Here is a 20609-nt window from a genome sequence, read left to right as displayed (position 1 = left end):
AATATTCTGCTATTGCTTTTGAACACTTAGATAAAATGGATAATTTCTTAGAGAAATAAAAATGGAAAAAATCTAATGAAATTGAAGGGAAACTTATGGAGTAAAAGAAACTTAAGGGACATTAATTAATTTCAATGTGTGAGCCTTACAAGCAAACTGTAAAGAAAATGCTATTGAGAGACATAAGGTTGAATAAAAGAAAAGAAGTACCATGTTCTTAGGCAGGCATGCTCAACATTATAAAGATGTCATTTCCACTAAACTTACCTGTAAGTTTATAGAATCTGCTATATATATATATATATATATATATATATATATATATATAACTTTTTAAAAAATATATTTTATTGGTTTTTTACAGAGAGGAAGGGAGAGGGATAGAGAGTTAGAAGCATCAATGAGTGAGAAACATCAATCAGCTGCCTTCTGCACACTCCCCACTGGGGATGTGCCTGCAACCAAAGTACATGCCCTTGACCGGAATCGAACCGGGGACCCTTGAGTCCGCAGGCCAACACTCTATCCACTGAGCCAAACCGGTTAGGGCTATAACTTTTTAAAAAATTACAGAGTTGTCACAGAAAAAAAATCGCTAAGGTGGTCTAGTGTTTTCCACCAATAATGGTGCCTTCTTGGATGTCACATTCATTTCTCTTAAATTTTTTTGATAATGCACTGTTTATTGCATCTCAGTTATCTGATAGATGAGCTAGACATGTTCTCATTTCTTTGTTTTGATTTTCCTAGTAACTATGACTGAAGTTTTACCGAAGGAAAAGAAGCAGAAAGATGAGAAGACCTTAGTCCTTGGTCAAGCTGTGGTGGACCTGCTTCCTTTAGTAGAAGGTGAGATGTATTATTCGCTCAAAAGCAGATATAACAAGCTTCATAAAATTTAGTGAAATGAAAAAAAATCAGCCTCATTGAATTTGAGGGATTTGATGAAAAGATGAGCACATTTATCTTTGCCTAGCCCTTCCTTTTTGGCTTGACTTGGTCTTCTTTTTACAGGAGAGAGTTCATTTGGAACAATCGTCCCACTGCACCCTGTTCCAGGCTCTCCCTTAGAGCCCCTTCAACCAGGTGTTAAGGTAATCAGAGTTTTAACTATCAACATTTCAGCCTGCCATTCAGTCTAACAAATCTTTCTGGTATTAAGGTGCAATTCCTTTGAGTCCAAGTTATCAGGCTCCTTCTTTTTATAGGCACACATAGTGCTAGGTTCTGGGAAACAAAGATAAATGAGGCAGAGTCCTAGTTTAGGAGTCCATAATCTACATATTATTGATTTTAACCCAGTGTGATTAAGTGGTGGGCCAAGGCACCTGGGCACACAATAGGTATCAGTTACTTTGCCCAGAGGTAGCTGTAGGGAAGGCTTAACCATGGGAATGCCTCTTGAGCTATGTCTGATGGATTAAATAGTACATGAATGCAGGTAACATACTTTCTGGCATGGTAGCCTGCCTCTAGTTATTGGAGTAGGGGAAGAAGCATGGATTGGTGGGATGTGTCACTGGTTTGTCTTGACTGTGTTTCCCATTCCCCCAGGAGATCAGTAGCCTCTGGGGGTACTGTTTGCCATTCTGGTGCTGGTGCACTCACTCTCAGCAGATACTACAGCTGCCTTCTGTTTTGACAACTAAAGGAGAAAGGAGGGCCCAACTGATCCAACTGTTCTGACTGCAGTTTTCTAATTAACCATCACTATAGGCCCCTTTCTGCTGCTTGTTGATTCTGACCTTGGAGCTGCCACAATCCACTCCTGAATCTGCTGTGGGCTTCTTATTTTAGGATGTGATCGGTTTCTTCTTCTCTCTCTCTCTCTCTCTCTCTCTCTCTCTCTCTCTGTGTTTGTTTTTAGATCTGATTTGATTTGATTTCTAAATATCTTTCAATGATTCCTAAAAACATATAGTTTAGTGATGGCATTTCTTTTTTTTTTTTAAATATATTTTATTGATTTTTTACAGAGAGGAAGGGAGAGAGATAGAGAGTTAGAAACATCGATGAGAGAGAAACATCGATCAGCTGCCTCCTGCACATCTCCTACTGGGGATACGCCCGCAACCCAGGTACATGCCCTTGACCGGAATCGAACCTGGGACCTTTCAGTCCGCAGGCCGACGCTCTATCCACTGAGCCAAACCAGTTTCGGCAACATTTCTTTTTTTAAAATACATTTTTATTGATTTCAGAAAGGAAGGGAGAAGGAGAGAGAGATAGAAACATCAATGATGAGAATCATTGATTGGCTGCCTCCTGCACGTCCCCCACTGGGGATCGAGCCTACAACCTGGGCATGTGCCCTTGACTGGAATAGAACCCAGGACCCTTCAGTCTGCAGGCTGACGTTTTATCCACTAGGCCAAACCAGCTAGGGCTGATGGCATTTCTTGTTTTCTGGAGTTATTATAACATTATCTTTTAATTGGATATCCTATCTAATAATAGACAAACATGGTAATTAACCATACCTCCGCTACGCTTCCGATCGGCTAATCAGGGTGATATGCAAATTAACTGCCAACAAAGATGGCGGCTGGCAGCCAGGCAGCTGTGCGAACATGAGGCTTGCTTGCTTCAGTGAGGGAGGAAGCCAAGGTTCCCCGCCTGTCGCAGCGAGGCTCTGAGCTCCAGTCTAAGCAACAATGTTGCAATTATAGAAGCTAAACAAACCCCAGATACCTGCTTTCAGCCAGCCGGCCTCGGAGCTGGAGCCACAACAAAATTTCAATTACAGACGGTAAATAAATCCCAGAATAAAAAAAAAAAGAAAAGAAAAAAAGGAGAGACTGGGAGCTTCAGTTGCAGGCTTGGCCCGCCTGAAAAAAGCCCTCAGCCCCTCATCCAGGCTGGCCAGGCACCCCAGTGGGGACCCCCACCCTAAAGGGGGTGTGGCCCGCCTGAAAACAGCCCTCAGCCCCTCATCCAGGCTGGCCAGGCACCTCAGTGGGGACCCCCACCCTGAGGGGGTGCAGGCAGCCTGAAAACAGCCATTAGCCCCTCATCCAGGCTGGCCAGGCACCCCAGTGGGGACGCCCACCCTAAAGGGGGTGTGGCCCGCCTGAAAACAGCCATCAGCCCCTCATCCAGGCTGGCCAGGCACCCCAGTGGGGACCCCCACCCTGAAGGGGGTGCAGGCAGCCTGAAAACAGCCATCAGCCCCTCATCCAGGCTGGCCAGGCACCCCAGTGGGGACCCCCACCCTGAAGGGGGTGCAGGCAGCCTGAAAACAGCCATCAGCCCCTCATCCAGGCTGGCCAGGCACCCCAGTGGGGACCCCCACCCTGAAGGGGGTGCAGGCAGCCTGAAAACAGCCATCAGCCCCTCATCCAGGCTGGCCAGGCACCCCAGTGGGGACCCCCACCCTGAAGGGGGTGCAGGCAGCCTGAAAACAGCCATCAGCCCCTCACCCAAGCGGGACCCCCACCCTGATCTGGGACACCATTCAGGGCAAACCAGCTGGCCCCACCCATGCACCAGTCCTCTATCCTATATAGTAAAAGGGTAATATGCAAACTGACCCTAACAGCAGAAAGAATGGGAATGACTGGACACTATGACACACACTGACCACCAGGGGGCAGACGCTCAATGCAGGAGCTGCCCTCTGGTGGTCAGTGAGCTCCCACATGGAGGAACTCTGCTCAGCCACAAGTCAGGCTGATGGCTGCCAGTACAGCGGTGGTGGTGGGAGCCTCTCCTGCCTCCTCAGCAGCGCTGAGGATGTCCGACTGCAGCTTAGGTCTGCTCCCCGCTGGCAAGTGGACATCCCCCAATGGCAGCCGGGCTGCCAGAGGGTTGTCTGATTGCCAGCTTAGGCCCAATCCCCTGGGGAGCAGGCCTCAGCCAGCAGATGGTCATCTGCCGAGGGGTTCCAGACTGTGAGAGGGCACAGGCCGGGCTGAGGGACCTCCCCACCCCCCCCCCGCCCGAGTGCACAAATTTTTGTGCACCGGGCCTCTAGTCCTATATAATAAAAGCCTAATATGCAAAACAAAAGGGCACTATGACGCGCACTGACCACCAGGGGTCAGATGCTCAATGCAGGAGCCGCCCCCAGCCCACAGGCCCCAGGCCAGCCAAGGCAGGTGCCAGTGGGGGCCCCCCTGATCACCCCGCCAGTCACCCCACAGAGAGAGGTGACCGGCAGCAGCAGGAGGAGCAGGGGGCAGGGCTGGAAAGCAGGCAGCATTAGGCCTGCCGAGGCAGGTACCAGCACTCCCCCCCCCCATCATCCCGCTGGTCGCCCCACAGATCGGCCCTGATCGCCAGCCAGGCTTAGGGACCCTACCCGTTCATGAATTTCATGCACTGGGCCTCTAGTAAAGATACAATTCAATATCTATCTGTCATTTCATATGATTTGTGCTGGAAAGAGGTATATATTTGAGCTCAGTCTGACTTCCTTGGTTCAGTCTCACAGCCTATGTACTTTTGATTTTCCTTAGGTACCTATAGAAGAAAAGTTAGTAAAATGGATTGTCAGTCCTCATGACCTTTGCTCATAATATTCCTGTTTACTTGTTTTATATACTCAAAGAAAAAATATATGACAGTTAATTTCCATTTGCTTGAGAGTTCTCACTAATTTTATATTTAAGCGAGACTCAGAGACTAAAATGATATAAAACCTGCACTTGGAAAGGAGATTCCAGTTCACCTTCCAATATTCCCTGTCTTGATTAATACAAGTTAGAAATCTTAGGGACATTTGCTTCTTTTCTCAGAGACATATTGATCAGAGGTGTCAGATTCTTCAGTGACTCTCTTAAAATCTTTCCTTCCTTTGGTGTTCTGATTTCCTACTCACTTACCGTAGCCTTTTCATATTCCTGCACTAGATCTCTCCTCTGCCTGTCCCTTAAGTACAAAAGGTCTATTCATGGCCACCATCTGTTCTTAGTCTGTGTGCATACTCCTGGGGGTGGTGGGAGTCATCCATGATTTTAAAAGCCAGTATGTTGAAGACTTTTAATTCAACAGTTCCAGCCCAGACCCCTCTCCTGAATTCCAGAATGTCAGCCTTTACAACCACCTGCTGGATTTCTCTAATGATATCACATAGCACCCAAACCTCAACATTCCAGAACTAAACTCAGTATCCTCCTTTAAACTTACTCTTGCTTTTATCTTAGTTATTTTGACTAATGGCATCACCCACTTGTGAAATCATAGAACATTCACAGAACCTATGTTACATCCATGACTGCTCCTCCAGACCCTAAGTACAACCAATTTCCAAATCTGTCTCTCACCAAATTCAACCTTTTCTATATCCTAAGCACCTTTGGACTCTGTCTCCTTAGCTTCATTCATACTTTATTGTCTTACTAGAGGCCCAGTGCACGAAATCCATGCACTCAGGGAGGGGGGGGTCCCCTCATCCTGGCCTGCGCCCTCTCGCAGTCTGGGAGCCCTCGGGGGATGTCCAACTGCCGTGGAGGTGGGAGAGGCTCCTGCCACCACTGCTGCACTTGCCAGCCTTGAGCCCTGCTTCTGGCTGAGTGGTTCTCCCCTTGTGGGGGTGCACTGACCACCAGGGGGCAGCTCCTGCATTGAGCATCTGCCTTCTGATGGTCAGTGCACATCATAGCAACTGGTCGTTCTGCTGTTGGGCCAAAACTGGTTCTCAGACGTCCCCCCGAGGGGTCCCGGATTGTGAGAGGGCACAGGGCAGGCTGAGGGACCCCACCAGTGCACGATCGGGCCAGGGAAGGATGGGAGGTTGGCCAGCTGGGGAGGGACTGCGGGAGGGCTCCAGGTGGTCAGTGCACATCATAGTGACTGGTTGACTGGTTGACAGTCTGCCCCCGGTGGTCAGTGTATGTCATAGCGAGGGGTTGAGTGGCCTTAGCATATCATTAGCATATTACGCTTTGATTGGTTGAATGGCTGACCAGACAACTGGACACTTAGCATATTAGGCTTTTGTTATATAGGACTAGTGGCCTGGTGCACAAAATTCATGTATGGGGGCAGGGGGTGTCCCTCAGCCCGGCCTGCACCCTCTCCAAACTGGGACCCCACAGGGATCGGGCCTTAACCGGCAGTCGGACATCCCTCTCGCAATCTGGGACCACTGGCTCCTAACTGCTCACCGGCCTGCCTGCCTGATCGCCCCTAACACTCTGCCTGCCGGCCTGCTCGCCCCCAACTTCCCCCTCCACCGGCCTTCTTGCCCCCAACTGCCCCCCCCCCACCTACTGGCCTGCTCGCCCCCAACTGCCCCCCCTGCCAACCTGATCACCCCCAACTGCCCTCCCCTCCTGGCCTGATCACCGTTAACTGCCTCTGCCTCAGCCCAGCCACCATGGCTTTGTCTGGAAGGACATCTGGAAGGTCTCCTGGTCTAATTAGCATATTACCCTTTTATTAGTATAGATAATTGTTCACCTGAAACATTACAAGTAGCCTTATAACTGCCCTTACTTCCCTCTAGTTCAGCTTTCCCACTCCTTGCAGAGAGACTTAAAAATGAATATGATCACATCTCTTCCTAGCTTAGCTCTGTGCAGTTCGCAGATTCACCCGCTGCTTACATGTTAAAGCCCAGATTCCTTAGCAGGCTTTATGACATGAGCTTGCCATTTGTTTAATCTCATCTCTCAGCACTCTCCTCTTTGTACTTTATATTCTAAAATCCTGAACTACTTACTTACACCTGAACTGAGTACAACATGCTGTTTCAATATCACTTTACACAAAACTCTTCTTTTTGTTCAGAATTATTTTCTCTTTTCTTCCTCTGCTTATCCAGATTCTGAATTCCTGTTCATCTTGTAAAAGTTAATTCAGATGTTACCATCTCTTATCCCTCCCCACCCCAATAATTAATTATTCACTTCCTCATTGGGCATTTTGTACAGGTCTTTATCATAAATCATGAAATTATAACATGAATTCCATGATGAATGAGGCCACGTCTTCTTCATCTTTATATTCCTAGTGCTATAATAAAGTGCCTAACATATAATTACACATTTTAAACCTACTTTTTATTGTATACTATATAAAAATATCATATATTCATATATGTCTATACCTACATATGGATATATATATATATATTTGAAAAAATAGTTCTTATTAAAAAGCACTACAGTTATCACATCAGAAGTTCTATTGGAGAAATAACTTGGGAATTTCCCATTAGCACGGATACTAAATTCTTTAATAATAATATTAATTATTCTTATTAATGTTGACTTCTAAGAAATAAAATGAAAATGAACAAATTCTTGTCTCCTGGTTTTTTTTCTTAAAAAAAAACACAAAACACTAGTTGTCTTGACTGCCCTACTTGGGTACATTATTAACATCAAATCCTTGGCAGCCCCTCGAAAAAATTCATTCCTTTTGCTTACTCATGCTGCCAACAAACAAACACCTTTTTATTTTATTTTTTTTAAAAATATATTTTATAGATTTTTTTACAGAGAGGAAGGGAGAAGGATAGAGAGTTAGAAATATCGATGAGAGAGATACATCAATCAGCTGCCTCCTGTACACCCCCAACTGGGGATGTGCCCGCAACCAAGGTACATGCCCTTGACCGGAATCAAACCTGGGACCCTTCGGTCCCCAGGCTGACGCTGTATCCACTGAGCCAAACCAGATAGGGCACAAACACCTTTTTATATTTGAAAAATAACAATATATTAAAGGATATGATTTTCAAATATTTCATAAAACTAAAATTTTTTTATAAGCACTACATTTGAATTACAGAATAAACATAAAATTTAGACTAGCAAAAAAGTACCCCAGTCTCACTCACTCATGTGCAACCACTATTAACTTTTCAGTATAGAACCTTCCAATTCCTCTTCTATATGTATTTGTATACATACTTGACCTGAACATGGTAGAAGGGAAGCACTCTAGCTAAGGATAAGGTCTTTTCTTGGCTCTATCTCTGTCCAAATAACAAGAGAAAGTTATTTGAATCCTCTGTATGAAGTAAACTTGGCCATTTTTATCTTGAACAGTGATGTAATATTCAAATGAGATAAGGAAAAAATATTCAAGCGAGATAAGGAGGTCTCTGGCATTTTCAAAAAGTTGCATAATGTTATTTTTGACAGCGGTGCAGTCTTTCTGTATTTTAGTTGTAATTCCAGTTTGTTCCTGGGAGCATGTCCGTGCAGCATCCACTGACTCTGCCGCCATTTTTAATCTCATCTCCAGCAGTGCAGTCTGGAAGTTAAAGTATCTGTAGCAGAGCCATTATTGACAGCAGCCCAGATCTCAGGAGGAAATCTACTGAAGGTCACATTGGAGGCTGCCTACTCTGTGCCTGAATCCTTCGTGCCAGCAGGGCCTGTGCAGAACTACATGGCTGGTCTGCAAGTTCCATCAACTGGAGAGGTAAAGCCCTATAGCTACATCTTTATATATATTTAAACACTCATATAGGCATCTCTTCTTCACCTGCTAAGATTTCATTCAAATCAAGCTCTGCTAATGGCTGAGATTTATTTTAGGTTTAAAAAATAAAGTTTACTTCTGTTTTATAAATAGATGTTTATGTTTATAGTTTATACATTATATATAATATAGTATAGATTAAATATAATTTATATCAATAAATGCTTTATGAGGGGCTATATGTAGAACATCTTCAAATTGACAACTTTTGGATGTATTTCTACACAGATTACCTTATGCATATGTTTTGTGGATTTTGTATAATGTACTTTATGTAAAAAACTCCCTCTTGCCCTGGCCAGTGTGGCTCAGTTGGTTGGAGTACCATCCTGGACACTTGAAAGGTCACAGGTTCAGTTCCCTGTCAGGCACATACCCAGGTTGCCAGGTTGATCCTTGGTCGGGGTGGGGGCAGGAGGCAACTAATCTATGTTCACTCACACATCAATGTTTCATTCACTCTCTCTCCTGTCCTCTCTCTCTAAAATCAATAAAAGCATGCCGCCAGTGAGGATTGAAAAAACAACAACTTGGTGAGGTCGGGACAGCCCCGGTGAGGTTGAAACGGCCCCGGTGAGGCTCCGGTGAGGCTGGGACGGCCCCGGTGAGGCCAAGACGTCCCCGGTGAAGTCGGAATGGCCCCGGGGAGGTTGAGACGGCCCCGGTGAGGTCAAGATGGCCCCGGTGAGGTCGGGACGGCCCTGGTGAGGTTGAAACGGCCCTGGTGAGGCCGAAATGGCCCTGGTGAGGTCGGGACGGCCCCGGTGGGGTAGGGATGGCCCCAGTGAGGTCGGGTCGGCCCTGATGAGGTCAGGATGGCCCTGGTGAGGTCAAGACGGCCCTGGTGAGGACGAAATGGCCCCGATGAGGCTGGGACGGCTCCAGTGAGGTTGGGACATATAATGGGGACCAGTATAGACTGATGAACAGGGGTAGATGCAGAGGTAGAGCAGCATTGAACAGACTGTCAAACTACAGTGGGAAGCCTGGGGAGGGTTTGGGGAAGGAGGGTTAAGAGATCAACCGAAGGACTTATATGCATGCATATAAGAATAACCAATGGACACGACACTAGGGCAGGGGTGAGCAAACTTTTTGACTCGAGGGCCACAATGGGTTCTTAAACTGGACTGGAGGGCCGGAACAAAAGCATGGATGGAGTGTTTGTGTGAACTAATATAAATTCAAAGTAAATATCATTACATAAAAGGGTATGGTCTTTTTTTTCAATAGTTTTATTCATTTCAAACGGGCCGGATCCGGCCTGTGGGCCGTAGTTTGCCCACGGCTGCACTAGGGGGTAGGGGCCGGAGGCATGCCAAGGGTGGTGGGGGGGGGGAAGGAGACATATGTAATACCCTTTGTAATACTTCAAGCAATAAAAATTATTTAAAAAAACAAAACAAAAACAAAAACAACAACTTTCCCTTAATTCCAGATTATTTTCTTAGTCCAAATTTCTATAGAATGATGGTATATGGGTCTTTTGAGGCTCTTGATAGAGATTTCCAAACTGCTCACTAAAAGGGAGTAATTAGTTAATACTCCCACCTGTTGTATTGCCACTTTAAATTTTCAGTACAGACCCATCAGTAGATGAATGGATTAGAAAACTGTGGTACATCTACAGGATAGAATATTATGCTGCTGTAAAAAAGAAGGAACTCTTACCATTTGCAATGGCATGGATGGAACTGGAGAGCATTATGCTAAGTGAAATAAGCCAGTCAATGAAGGAAAAATACCACATGATCTCACTCATTCATGGATAATAAAGACCATTATAAACGTATGAACAAAAATAGATACAGAGGCAGAGCTGCCTCAAACAGACTGTCAAACTGCAGCAGGACGGCCGGGGAGGGTAGGGGGGCGGAAGGGGGGGTAAGAGATCAACTGAAGGATTATATGCATGCATATAAGCATAACCAATGGACATAAGACACTGGGGGGTAGGGGAGGCCAGGGGCTTGTCAAGGGTGGGGGGAAAAAGGAGACATATGTAATACTCTTTGTAATACTTTAAGCAATAAAACTAAAGAAAAAAAATATTTCAGTACAGAACCCTCCAATTCCTCTTCAGTATTTTACATCCTATGCACAAGGTTCCACTTTCTCCACATCCTTGCTAACGCTTATTTTCTGTTTGTTTTTGTTTGTTTGTTTGTTTGTTTTTTTAAATAAAAGACAACATCACAGGTGTGAGATGGCATCTCCTTATGGTTTTGATTAGCATTTTCAAATGACTAATGATTTTGAACATCTTTTCATGTGCTTATTGGCCATTTGTATTTCTTTGGTGGTGGTGGTTGGGGGGGGGGGGATATATATTCAAGTCCTTTGCCCATTCTTGAATCATTTTTGTTCTTGTTGAGTCTTTGGAGTTCTCTGTATATTTTAACTATTAATCCCTTATCAGGTATGTAATTTGCAAATATTTTCTCCTACTCTATGGGTTATCTTTTTTACTCTGTTGTATCTTTTTTATTTTATTAAACATATTGGGGTGACATTGGTTAATAGGGTCATATAGGTTTCAAGTGTACATTTCTATAATACATGCTCTGCATATTGCATTATGTGCCCACCAGCCAAAATCAGGTCATCTTCTGTCACCATATATTTGACTCCTTTACTTTTATTACCCCCTCACCCTCTTCCCTCTGCTAGCCACCATACTGTGGTCTTTCTGTGTCTATGAGTTTCAGTTTTATATCCCACCTATGAATGAAATCATATGGTTCTTAGCTTTTTCTGACTGTCTTATTTTGTTTAACACATATTCTCAAGGTCCATCCATGTTGTTGCAACACGCAGTATTTCATCTTATGGCTGAGTAGTATTCCATAGTATATATGTACCATATCTTCTTTATTCAACTGTCTATTGAAGGACACTTTGTCTACATGTCTTAGTCACTATGACTAATACTGCAATTAACATAAAGGTATATAAATCTTTGCAAATAAACGTTTTCTAGTTTTTTGGGTAGATACCCAGAAGAGGTATTCCTGAGTCATATGGTAACTCTATTTTTAATTTTTTGAGGAACCACCATACTGTTTTTCATAGTGGTTGTACTAGTTTACATTCCCACCAGCAGTGAGTGAGGGTTCCTTTTTCTCCACAACCTCTCCAACACTTGTTATTACCTGTGTTGTTGATAATAGCCATTCTAACAGATGTGAGGTAGTATTTCATTGTAGTTTTGATTTGTGTATTCCTAACTAGAGGCCCAGTGTATGAAATTTGTGCACTTGGGGGGGGTCCCTCAGGTCGGCCTGCACCCTCCTCTTGCAGTCCAGGAGCCCTCAGGGGATGTCCGACTGCTGCCGAGGCAGGAGAGGCTGCCGCCACCACCACTGCGCTAGCCAGGCATGAACCTGGCTTCTGGCTGAGCAGCGCTCCCCCTGTGGGAGCGTACTGACCACCAGGGGCCAGCTCCTGCATTGAGCATCTGCCCCTTGGTGGTCAGTATGTGTCATAGTGACCAGTCATTTCCAGTCGTTCTGCTGTTAGGGTCAATTTGCATATTTTTATTATATAGGATAGAGGCATGGTGCATGGGTGGGGGCTGGCTGATTTGCCCTGAAGGATGTCCTGGATCAGGGTGGGGGTCCTGCTGGGGTGCCTGGCCAGCCTGGGTGAGGGTTTGAGGGCCATTTTCAGGCTGGCCACACCCCCTTCAGGGTGGGGGTTCCCACTGGGGTGCCTTGCCAGCCTGGGTGAGAGGCTGATGGCTGTTTGCAGGCTGGCCACAGCTCCTTCAGGGTGGTGGGCCCTACTGGGGTGCCTGGCCAGCCTGGGTGAGGGGCTGATGGCCGTTTTCAGGTTGGCCACGGCCGCGGGCTGGAAGCAGGTATCTGGAATTTATTTATCTTCTATAACTGAAACTTTGTAGCCTTGAGCAGAGCTCAGGGCTGGCAGGGCAGGTGGGAAGCTTGGCTTCCTCCATTGCCGGGGTAACCCAAGCCTCCTGCTTGCTTCAGCTCTGTGGCCGTTGCCATCTTAGTTGGGTTAATTTGCATATCCACTCCTGATTGGCTTGTGGGTGTGGCTTATGGGTATAGTGGAGGTATGGTCAATTTGCATGTTTCTCTTTTATTAGATTAGATAGCTAGTGAAGTTGAACATCTTTTCATATATCTGATGGCTATTTTGTATGTCTTCTTGGGAGAGGTGTCTGTTCAGGTCCTCTGTCCATTTTTTAATTGGATAGTTTGTTTGGTGATGAGTTGTATGAATTCTTTATATATTTTAGACATTAACCCCCTGTCTGAGCTGTTGTTTGCAAATATAATCTCCCAGTTGGTTTATTTTGCTGTGCAGAAGCTTTTTAATTTGATATAGTTCCATTCATTTATTGTTGCCTTTACTTCCCTTGCTTTTGGGGTCAAATTAATAAAATGTTCTCTATGACCAAGATCTATAAGTTTAGTACCTATGTTTTCTTCTATGTGCTTTATTATTCAGGTGTTATATTTAGGTCTTTGATCCATTTTGAGTTAATTTTTGTGTATGGTGACAAGTAGCAGTTTAGTTTCATTCTTTTACATGTAGCTTTCCAATTTCCCCAGCACCATTTATTGAAGAGGCGTTCTTTTCTCTATTATATATTTTTGGCTCCTTTGTCAAAAATTACTTGACCAAATACATGTGGGTTTATTTCTGGGCTCTCAATTCTATTCCATTGGTCTGTATGACTGCTTCTCTGTCAATACCAGGTTGGGTTTTTGTTGTTGTTTGTTTGTTTGTTTTTACACCAAGCAACCTATATGGCTGTTGCTTCAATACCAAGCTGTTTTGATTATTGTTGCTTTGTAGTATAATTTGAAGTCAAGTAGTGTGATACCTCTGGCTTAGTTCTTTTTTCTCAGGATTGCTTTGGCTAATCAGGGTTTTTTGAGGTTCCATACAATCTGATGATTTTTTGTTCTATTTCTCTAAAAAATGACATTGGGGTTTTTATGGGAATTGCATTAAATCTGTTGCAATGTGCCCTGACCAGTTTGGCTCAGTGGATAGAGCATCGGCCTGCGGACTGAAGGGTCCCAGGTTCGATTCCGGTCAAGGGCATGTACTTTGGTTGAAGGCACATCCCAGTGGGGAGTATAAAGCAGGCAGCTGATCAATGTTTCTAACTCTCTATCCCTCTCCCTTCTTCTCTGTAAAAAATCAATAAAATATATTTAAAAAAATCTGTTGCAATGTTTAACTATATTGATTCTTCCAATTCATGAACACAGAATGTCTTTCCATTTCATTGTGTCTTTTTAGTATATAGGTTCTTCACATCCTTTATTAAGTGTATTGCTAGGTATTTTATTCTATTGGTTGCAATTGCAAACGAAAATGTTTGTTTTTTTTTTCCCTGAAGTTTCATTGTTAGTATATAAAGAAACAGTGAATTTTTGTACATTGATTTTGCATCCCGCAAGTTTATTGTTTCTTATAGTTTTTGGTGGAGTCTTTAGAATTTTACATGTACAGAGTCATGTCATCTGCAAAAAATAACACTTTTATTTAGTCTTTCCTAATTTGGATGCCTTTTATTTCTTTCTCTTACCTGATTGCTCTGGCTAGGACTTCCAGAAGTATCTTGAATAAGAATAGTGAGAGTGGACATCCTTGTTTTGTTCCTGATCTTAGAGGAAAAGCTTTCAGTTTTTCACCATTGAGTATGATATTGGCTGAGGGTTTGTCACATATAGCCTTTATCCTGTTGAGGTACTTTTCTTCTATGCCTATTTTATTGAGTGTTTTAATCATAAATGGATGTTTTATCTTATCAAATGCTTTTTCTGCATCTATTGATAAGATAATATGATTTTATCCTTTGTTTTATTAATGTGGTATATTACATTGTTCGATTTGCATATGTTGAACCATCCTTGTGCCTCTGGAATGAACCCCTCCTGATCGTGATGTATTATATTTTTAGTGAATTGTTGTATTCGAATTGTTAGTATTGTGTTTAAGATTTTTGCATGTATAGTCATTAGAGATATTGGTCTGTAGTTTTCTTTTTTAGTGTTATCCTTACCAGGTTTTGGTATCAGGGTTATGATAGCCTCATAAAATGTCGGGAAGTTTTGCCTCTCCAAATTTTTTGGAAGAGTTTGAGAAGGATAGGTGTCAAATCTTCTTTGAATATTTGGTAGAATTCACTAGTGGAACCATATGGTCCTGGACTTTTATTTTTTGAAAATAAAAGGGAGGTATTTGATGGTTGTTTTAATTTTCTCACTGTTTATCAGTCTATTTCAATTTTCCATTTCTTCATGAGTCAGTCTAGGAAGTTTATAGATTTCTAGAAACTTATCTATGTCTTCTAGGTTTTTGAATTTGGTGGCATATAATCTTTCATGGTATTCTAGTATGATTCTTTGTATATCAATGATGTCTGTGTTAACTTCTCCTTTTTCACTTTCAGTTTTGTTTATATGAGTCTTTTCTCTTTTTTCCTAGTGAGCCTAGCCAGGGGTTTATCAATTTTATTAATCTTCTCTTTTTAAAATATATTTTTATTGATTTCAGAGAAAGGGAGAGAGACACAGAAATATCAATGATGAGAAAGAATCATCAATGGGCTGACTCCTGCATGCCCCCTACTGGGGATCAAGCCTGCAACCTAGGCATGTGCCCTGACTGAAATAAAATTATGACCTCCTGGTTCATAGGTTGATGCTCAACCACTGAGACACATCAGCCAGGCTAATTTTTTCAAAGAACCAGTTTTTTATTGTATTAACTTTTTTTGGCATAGTCTTTTTGTTCTCTATTTCATTCAGTTCTGCTCTAATTTTTATTACTTCCTTTCTTCTGTTGACTTTGGGTTCCTTTTGTTCTTCTTTTTCTAGTACTTTAACATGTAATGTTAGGTTGTTTACAGGATATTTTTCATTTTCTTTCCAAGCTGCCTCGCTACCTTGGTTATTCATGGTATTTGAAGGATTCCTTCTCTGTCTAGGCATCAATGTATGAGTGGCATTTCTCTAGTAGATTAATACAAAGAGGTCTTTATATTCTTTTCTGGTAGATGACATTGAACCACAAGCGTTTTTAGCTCGTGAAATCCTAGTGCCAGCCCCAAGTTTCTGGCTGCCATCAGCTTCTTTGTTGTTTTGCCCTCCCAGTAACGGTGACATTGTGTCCTCTGGGGGTCCCCCTCTGCCCCAATCCTGAGATGGGTCATAGAGTGCACCCTTTGCTCAGGGAGAAATGTGATTCTATAATACTGGTTCTCAGATTTACAGATAATGTGCTCCATAACCCAAAACCAAGGACAAAGGGAGGCAAACTCTGGGAGGTTAAGATGAGGTAGTCAGACTTTGTGGCTTTGTTTCTGTGTCTGAATTGCTAATGGCCTAACAACTGTGGCCGCACTCCTGTGCCTTGCCCAGGTCTCTCTGTCCAGCTGCAGATCATACTGCTCACTTCTGCAGGAGTGCTCACTGAGTCTCTTTGCTCCTCCTGGCTGAAGGGAGTGTGAGCCATGACTGGATTCCTCTCCTCTCTAGACAGAGCCCCACCATGAGCTCCCAGCTGCCAACTACATTCCTAGCTTGTAACAGCTCCTCTCCCTTTTCGCCTCCCCCTTTTGCTCCACTTGCCCACCTCTAGGTATCTCAATGCATGAATCTTCCAGGTGTATTTGTACATTGAGCAGGGAATCCTTTGTTGAGTAATAGCTGTTCAAGTTGTTGAAACTTCAAGGGGAGAGGCCAAGGGGAACTCTCACACTGCCATTCTTCTGATATCACCCCAGTATCTTTTGATCTACAAAAGATTTTAATTTTGATGAAGTGCAGTTTGTCCATGTTTTCTTTTGTTGTTCGTAACCAATCAATCATTGTTAAACCCAATGTCATGAATCTTCCCCACTCTGTTTTCTTCTAAGAGTTGTACAGTTTAGTGTTAGGCCTTTGATTCATTTTGAGTTAATTTTTCTATATGATGTAAGGTAAGGGTCCAACTTCGTTCTTTTGCATGTAGATAACTAGTTTCTTAGCACTATTTGTTGAAAAGACTGTTCTGTACCCATTGAATGGTCTTGGCACCATTAATTTTATAATTTTTGCCAATATTTATATTGTTTTTATAGAGGAGCAGGTTTTTAGAAGTCCTTACTCTGCCATTCCAGAAATGTCCCTTCTTCACAAACATTTTTAAACTTAAAATAAAGAACTAGAATAGCTGAGTAATAGGGTACGCCAATTTTAAATTTTACTAGATACTACAAATTTTCCATAGTTCCATCAACTATATATAAAAATACCATTCCCTTAACAATATTTATACTTGATATTTTCAGGCTTTGACTTTGCCAATGTATGGTTTAAAATGGTATGTCATTGTTTTAATGTGCATTTCACTTACTATTAATGATATCTAACATGTTTTTATTTAAATGTTATATTTTCTAATTTTTCTTTCTATAAATTTTTTATTTACATCTTTACCAGTTTCCTATTGCAAATATATTTTAGATAAATTATAAATATGGAAGTGCCTATATTTTAGGTCTTTGTCAAATTTGTTTTTTAAAAGATAATTTTTAAAAAGCTAAATCATAACCCTTATATAAATATAAAATGACAAAAAGGGTTTAAATCAGTTTAAAGGAGAATCTGAAGAAATGACCCATAAGTAAGCAATCAGGACTGTTGAAATGAAGTTTTTTTTTCTTTATTGATTGTTAAAGAGAGAGGAAGGAAGAGGGATAGAGAGAAACATCGCTGAGAGAGAAACATCATTGACCAGCTGCCTCCTGCACACCCCCTACTGGGGATTGAGCCTGCAACCCAGGCATGTGCCCTGATGGAGAATCGAACCTCTTGGTTCCTGGATCAATGTTCAACCTCTGAACAACACTGGGTGGGTGAAATGAATCTGCTAATAATTCAAACCTTGTTATCAGCCACAGGACAATAATCAGTTACATCTCCACTGGACAAAGTACTTTGCATATCTATAGACAAGAATATTTTGGGTTATCATAAATTTTTAATAAATTACAGAATTATAAAATAGTACAAAGACAATGAAGGGCACAGGCACTTCTACAGAATCAGATAATCACAGAAGGGTCTGTTATATAATACCCAGCATTGCATTGAAGACACTTCAGGCCCTGACTAGTGTGGTTAGATGGTTAGAGCGTCGACCTGCACACCAAATGGGTTTGATTTCTGGTCAAGGGCAGGTACCTGGGTTGCAGATTTAATCCCTGGCCCTGATCAGGGCTCGTGAGGGCATTAACCAATTGATGTGTCTGCCTCACATTGATGTTTCTGTGTCTCTCCCCATCCCTTCCACATTCTCTAAAAATCAATGGAAAAAATATCCTTGGGTAAGGATTAACAAAAACAATAATCATTTCATTAATCCATTTTGTCCATTTCAAAGTCTTTTACAAAATCTCCTGATGTATTTATTTCTGCAGAAAGACTATCCTATTTTCTTCAAGAATGGAACTCTGAAGCTTGGAGGGGAAAGAGAACCTACTCCCCGACCCAAAAAATGGCCTATTGCCAACATTCTGGCTCCAGGAGCTAATAACATTCCTGATGCATTCATTGTTGGTGGGCCCTACGAGGAAGAAGATGGAGAACTCAACCACCCTGAGGTGAAGGAGTTATTCAGATTTTCTGTGATAAATCCAGTGTGACATAAGATAAAATATTTTGTGAATCACTATAATTTATTTGCATTATTACCTGTTAAAATGGAACAATTATATGCCAATAATACAGTTTTCACCCTCGCCTGTTTGGCTCAGGTAGAGTTTCTGTCTTTGAACTAAAGGGTCACGGGTTCAAGTCCAGTCAATGGCACATACCTCGATTGCAGGCTCTATCACTAGTCCCTGGGAGACAACCAGTCGGTGTCTCTCTCATATCGATGTTTCTCTCTCTCTCTGTCCCACCCCCTCCCTTCCACACTCTCTAAAAATCAATGGAAAAATATCCTCAGGTGAGGATTAACAACAACAAAAATAATAGTTATCTAATTCTGATTTAAAAGTCTCCTGACATCCTCAGTCCAGCAAACAAAATAATTGAATTAATTCAAATTTACCCTTTATTTTGTTTTATATTTATTTATTTTTGAGTAGGTAATAATACAGTCACAGGGAGAAATAAAAAAATTAAGAAATATGCTGTTAAAGTCTCCCTCCTTCCTCCTAATTCCTTCCCAGATCACCACCCAGTAGCCACCTTTTTATAGTTTCTTTCAGTTTCAGTGATATAATTTGTAAGATGGGGATGGTTGAATTGCTTTTCAATCTGACACTAAATATTTTAAATAATAGAGATAAGGCTAAAATATTTGAAAAACATTCTGCAGTGTCTTTTCTCATTATTGTGATTATTGGAAATTCATATTGTTCTTAGATTTATATTTTCATTTAGAGCAGATATTTTATTTTAGATATTTAGATTTTATGTTATATTTTAGTTTAAATCATTAATTCTCAAACCTCGTTGCTCATTAGAATCACCTGGAAAGCTTTTAAAACAATAACAATGGCCAAGCCTTAACCCAGATCAATTACATAAGAATTTACTTTTAATATAATACCAATGTCCAGATGTTGATTATTTTTTTAAAGACACTCCCGAATAATTCTAACATGTATTCAGGGTTGAGAATCACTGATTGAGGTTATGTGAATTAGTACTGGATCGCTCTAAGGATAATATGAGTAATTTATTTACTGTAGTAATAAAGCACCCTAAAATTTAAGGTTGTGTAGTATCTACAGTTGTAGGTGTACTTATGGTAATAATAGTAGTAGTAATAAAAGTACTGTGATCAAATTACCTAAAAGAATGCCCCACTAATTGAGCAAGATGAAACCATGACACATTGGGAGAACAAAAGTCTCATTATTTTACAGGACAGGGAAATGAGGATCCAATCAGAGTGCTTAAAGAAAAGGATTACTTGGGACTTGGAAAGTCGTTGCTATCTTGATCCTCCTGCAGTGGTCAGGTAGGAAGAGAAGGGGAATCTAAACAGCAAAGACTGTAGGTGGGAAGAAATGTTGCTTTTGTTAGCTTTATCTACATTTGAGTTAAGGTGAACTGAGACTCTTTCATCGCATCTGCTAATAACAGAGGCTTCTAGTGATGGTAAATTAACCAAGGTAGGTTCTTATCTCCCTTTCAGATAAAAGAACTTCAGAGTTGGTATGTATGGTGGCTCCTCAGTGTTAAGAGGTATCTAAGCTCAGTGTGTCTTTTTGCTCTACCTTCCTTGACATGTGCCTTCCCTCCACAAGGTTGTCTCATGGTCCAGAATGGCTGTGAGAGTTCCAATCTACACATTCACATTCCTGGCAGAAAGTTGGAAGAAGAGGGTAGTGCTTATAGATTAAAAAAAAAAAGGACACATGCTGGCTGTCTTAGCCCCTCTTATGGAGTCTTCCTGGAATCTGACAACCTCTGTTTATTTCTCATTGGTCAACTCTATATGCAAAAGAGGCTAGAAAATATGTTTTTGTTGGATACATTGTTGTCCAGATTAAATCAGGATTTAGATACTAAAAACACTATTGATATTGTATGGGTAACTATTAGTCTCTGACCTGGCAATCAGGGGAAGATGAGAAATAGAGAATTATCAATATATTTATAATCTGAATGTACAACTATTTTATTTTCAATTAATAGATTATTTTTAGAATTAATTGAGCAGATATTTTGGAGAGTTCCAGTATACCTCTAGTTCCCCACTTGATCAAATGTATAACTAAATATACATGATGGATTTGATTTGCTGATATTTTGTTAAGACAACACTGTTGCTCATTACTTTGAACAAACAATTATCAACTTGATCAATTGAAAATTAAAAAGAAAAGAAAAGAAAAAGAAATAGACCTGGCTGGTGTTGCTCAGTGGTTGGAGCATCGGCCTGTGCACCGAAGGGTTGCAGGTCTGATCCCCAGCCCCTGTTGGGGTGCATGCAGGAGGAAGCCAATCTATGTGTCTCTCTCACATCTATGTTTCTTTTTCTATTTCTCTCTTTTTCTTCCTCCATCCCTCCCTCATTCCCTCCTCCTCTCTCTAAAAACATCAATGGAAAATATATCCTCAGGTGAGGATGAAAAATAAATAAAAATAAATAAAAAATTTCACCTTTATTTCATTCTTTGATTCTTTTCC

At 41.7% G+C, this 20609-nt stretch overlaps 1 protein-coding gene across 1 annotated transcript in view; it reads left to right on the top strand.

The window, feature by feature from the left end:
- Positions 1-20609, top strand: part of CFAP70 (cilia and flagella associated protein 70) — a 103417-nt gene that overhangs the window by 14265 nt on the left and 68543 nt on the right. The window contains 5 exon segments of the mRNA XM_036337078.1: positions 751-849; positions 1015-1094; positions 8197-8376; positions 17882-18064; positions 19340-19434. Coding sequence (XP_036192971.1) covers positions 751-849; positions 1015-1094; positions 8197-8376; positions 17882-18064; positions 19340-19434 — 637 coding nt within the window.

This window comes from Myotis myotis, unplaced genomic scaffold (genome assembly GCF_014108235.1).
Source record: "Myotis myotis isolate mMyoMyo1 unplaced genomic scaffold, mMyoMyo1.p scaffold_m19_p_15, whole genome shotgun sequence".
NCBI lineage: Eukaryota > Metazoa > Chordata > Mammalia > Chiroptera > Vespertilionidae > Myotis > Myotis myotis.
This window is presented reverse-complemented; position numbering and strand designations above follow the sequence as displayed.